The sequence below is a fragment of the Alligator sinensis genome, unplaced genomic scaffold, assembly GCF_000455745.1.
Source record: "Alligator sinensis unplaced genomic scaffold, ASM45574v1 scaffold118_1, whole genome shotgun sequence".
Lineage (NCBI taxonomy): Eukaryota > Metazoa > Chordata > Crocodylia > Alligatoridae > Alligator > Alligator sinensis.
The window spans coordinates 2656985-2658433 of NW_005841850.1; the positions used below are offsets into that span (position 1 = coordinate 2656985).

Here is a 1449-nt window from a genome sequence, read left to right on the forward strand (position 1 = left end):
GGGTGGGCCGGCTTGGGGCAAGTGGCTTCCTCCCCTGTTGTCTCAGTTGCCCCGTCTGTGAAATGGGTTTATTGACTAGATATATGTAAAGCGCTGAGAGCCTAAATTGAAATGATTTGTCTTTTTTGGACAGGAATAATTGGCTGGGCCGCCTCATCAAAGCCCGCCCGCTCCTGCACCTACAAGGACCGTGCGCAGGGAAGAAACGCCGGTTGACGTTTTTGTTTGCACCGACTGCAAATAAACCGCGGGAAGACGCAGACCCGATCTAACGCCCTGAAGGAGGGGATTTGCAGTTTGGCGGGGAAAAAATTACGGGCGCGTTATATCGAGGTTTTCGACGCTGCGACCCGCGTTGGCGATTGCAACCGTTACTGGGCCCCATCCGTCTTCTCCGCGCCCAATGCCCCCTCGATCTTTAGTATTATGACTCCTGGCTTTCTGCGTTTGGTTTCAGAAAATAGACTTTCAGCCGGGGTTCCTGTTGCGGTGACCGCTGGCGGCGCTGTTGCCAGAGCGGTCCTGGCCATCTGAGGGGAAACTCATCTACGCTAGGGGCTCCATAGCAGCCTAATTTATTTTGGGTAGAGGCCACCTGGCCGGGCCGAGCTCAACGGCGTGAGGACCATGGAGCGCCTGGCGTCGTTCAGCAGTAAGTACCGTGCCTGCAGGTTCAGCGTGGACAAGGAGCATCACTCACGCCGCTGTTTAGGGGAAGTTGGAGCTCGTTGAGGAGGAGGAGGTCGCGTGCTGCATTTCAGCACCGAGTCCAGGGACTGACAAAGGGCTGGACCGAGTCGGTTTCACACCCTGCGAAACCGACTAGCTCCGAAACTGACCAGGTCCCATCATTTTCCAGACTTTCGATAGCAGCCCTTTGACAGCTGCTGCTTCACGGTTTTCTTCCACTGACTGGTACGCTGTCAGCTGGAGTATGGTTACGTTACAAAAGTAGATCTTGCAGCTAAAACGTGCTTGAGTGGCTCATTCATTTCAATGATACGCAGACAGGGCATTTGTACGCATGTAAGTTGCTGCAGAAAGCGCCCAGTGCTGCAGCGCTTGCAGATGTATAAGTGGCAAAATGCACATCAGTGGGAAGAAAATGGCAGTGGTGTGGTTTTGAATTAAAACACCTCTGAAGTGCTTTAGTTCAAAAGCGCACCGCTGCCATTTTCTCTGCGCTGACGCATTTTGCTGCTTATACAACTGCATGTGGCACAGCGCATTGCACGTCCGCTCCCACGCGGAGCAGACTCGATTAATCGAGCCTGTTCTGAAGCGGCGGGTCTTTGGCACATCCGAGAACTAAAAAAATATGTGTGTACCAGTGTTTGTTCTAGTGGAAGCAAAAAAAAATTAAGACCTGCTTCATATTAGGCAGTGAAGACAATTATGCACTTATCCAGTATTCATGTAAGTGGCATTAACTACAAACATGTGAACTCT

The 1449-nt window shown here is 51.8% G+C and overlaps 2 protein-coding genes across 2 annotated transcripts in view; one reads left to right on the forward strand and one right to left on the reverse strand.

Annotated features, from left to right (window-relative positions):
* The window catches only part of SYNRG (synergin gamma), a 123443-nt gene that overhangs the window by 13664 nt on the left and 108330 nt on the right, over nt 1-1449 (reverse strand). The window lies entirely within an intron of this gene.
* TADA2A (transcriptional adaptor 2A) overlaps nt 137-1449 on the forward strand; it is a 27795-nt gene continuing 26482 nt past the window's right edge. Inside the window, exon 1 of the mRNA XM_006016074.3 lies at nt 137-652. Within this exon, the coding sequence (XP_006016136.1) occupies nt 628-652 (25 nt within the window). The 5' untranslated portion in view covers nt 137-627. The remainder of the gene's footprint in view (nt 653-1449) is intronic.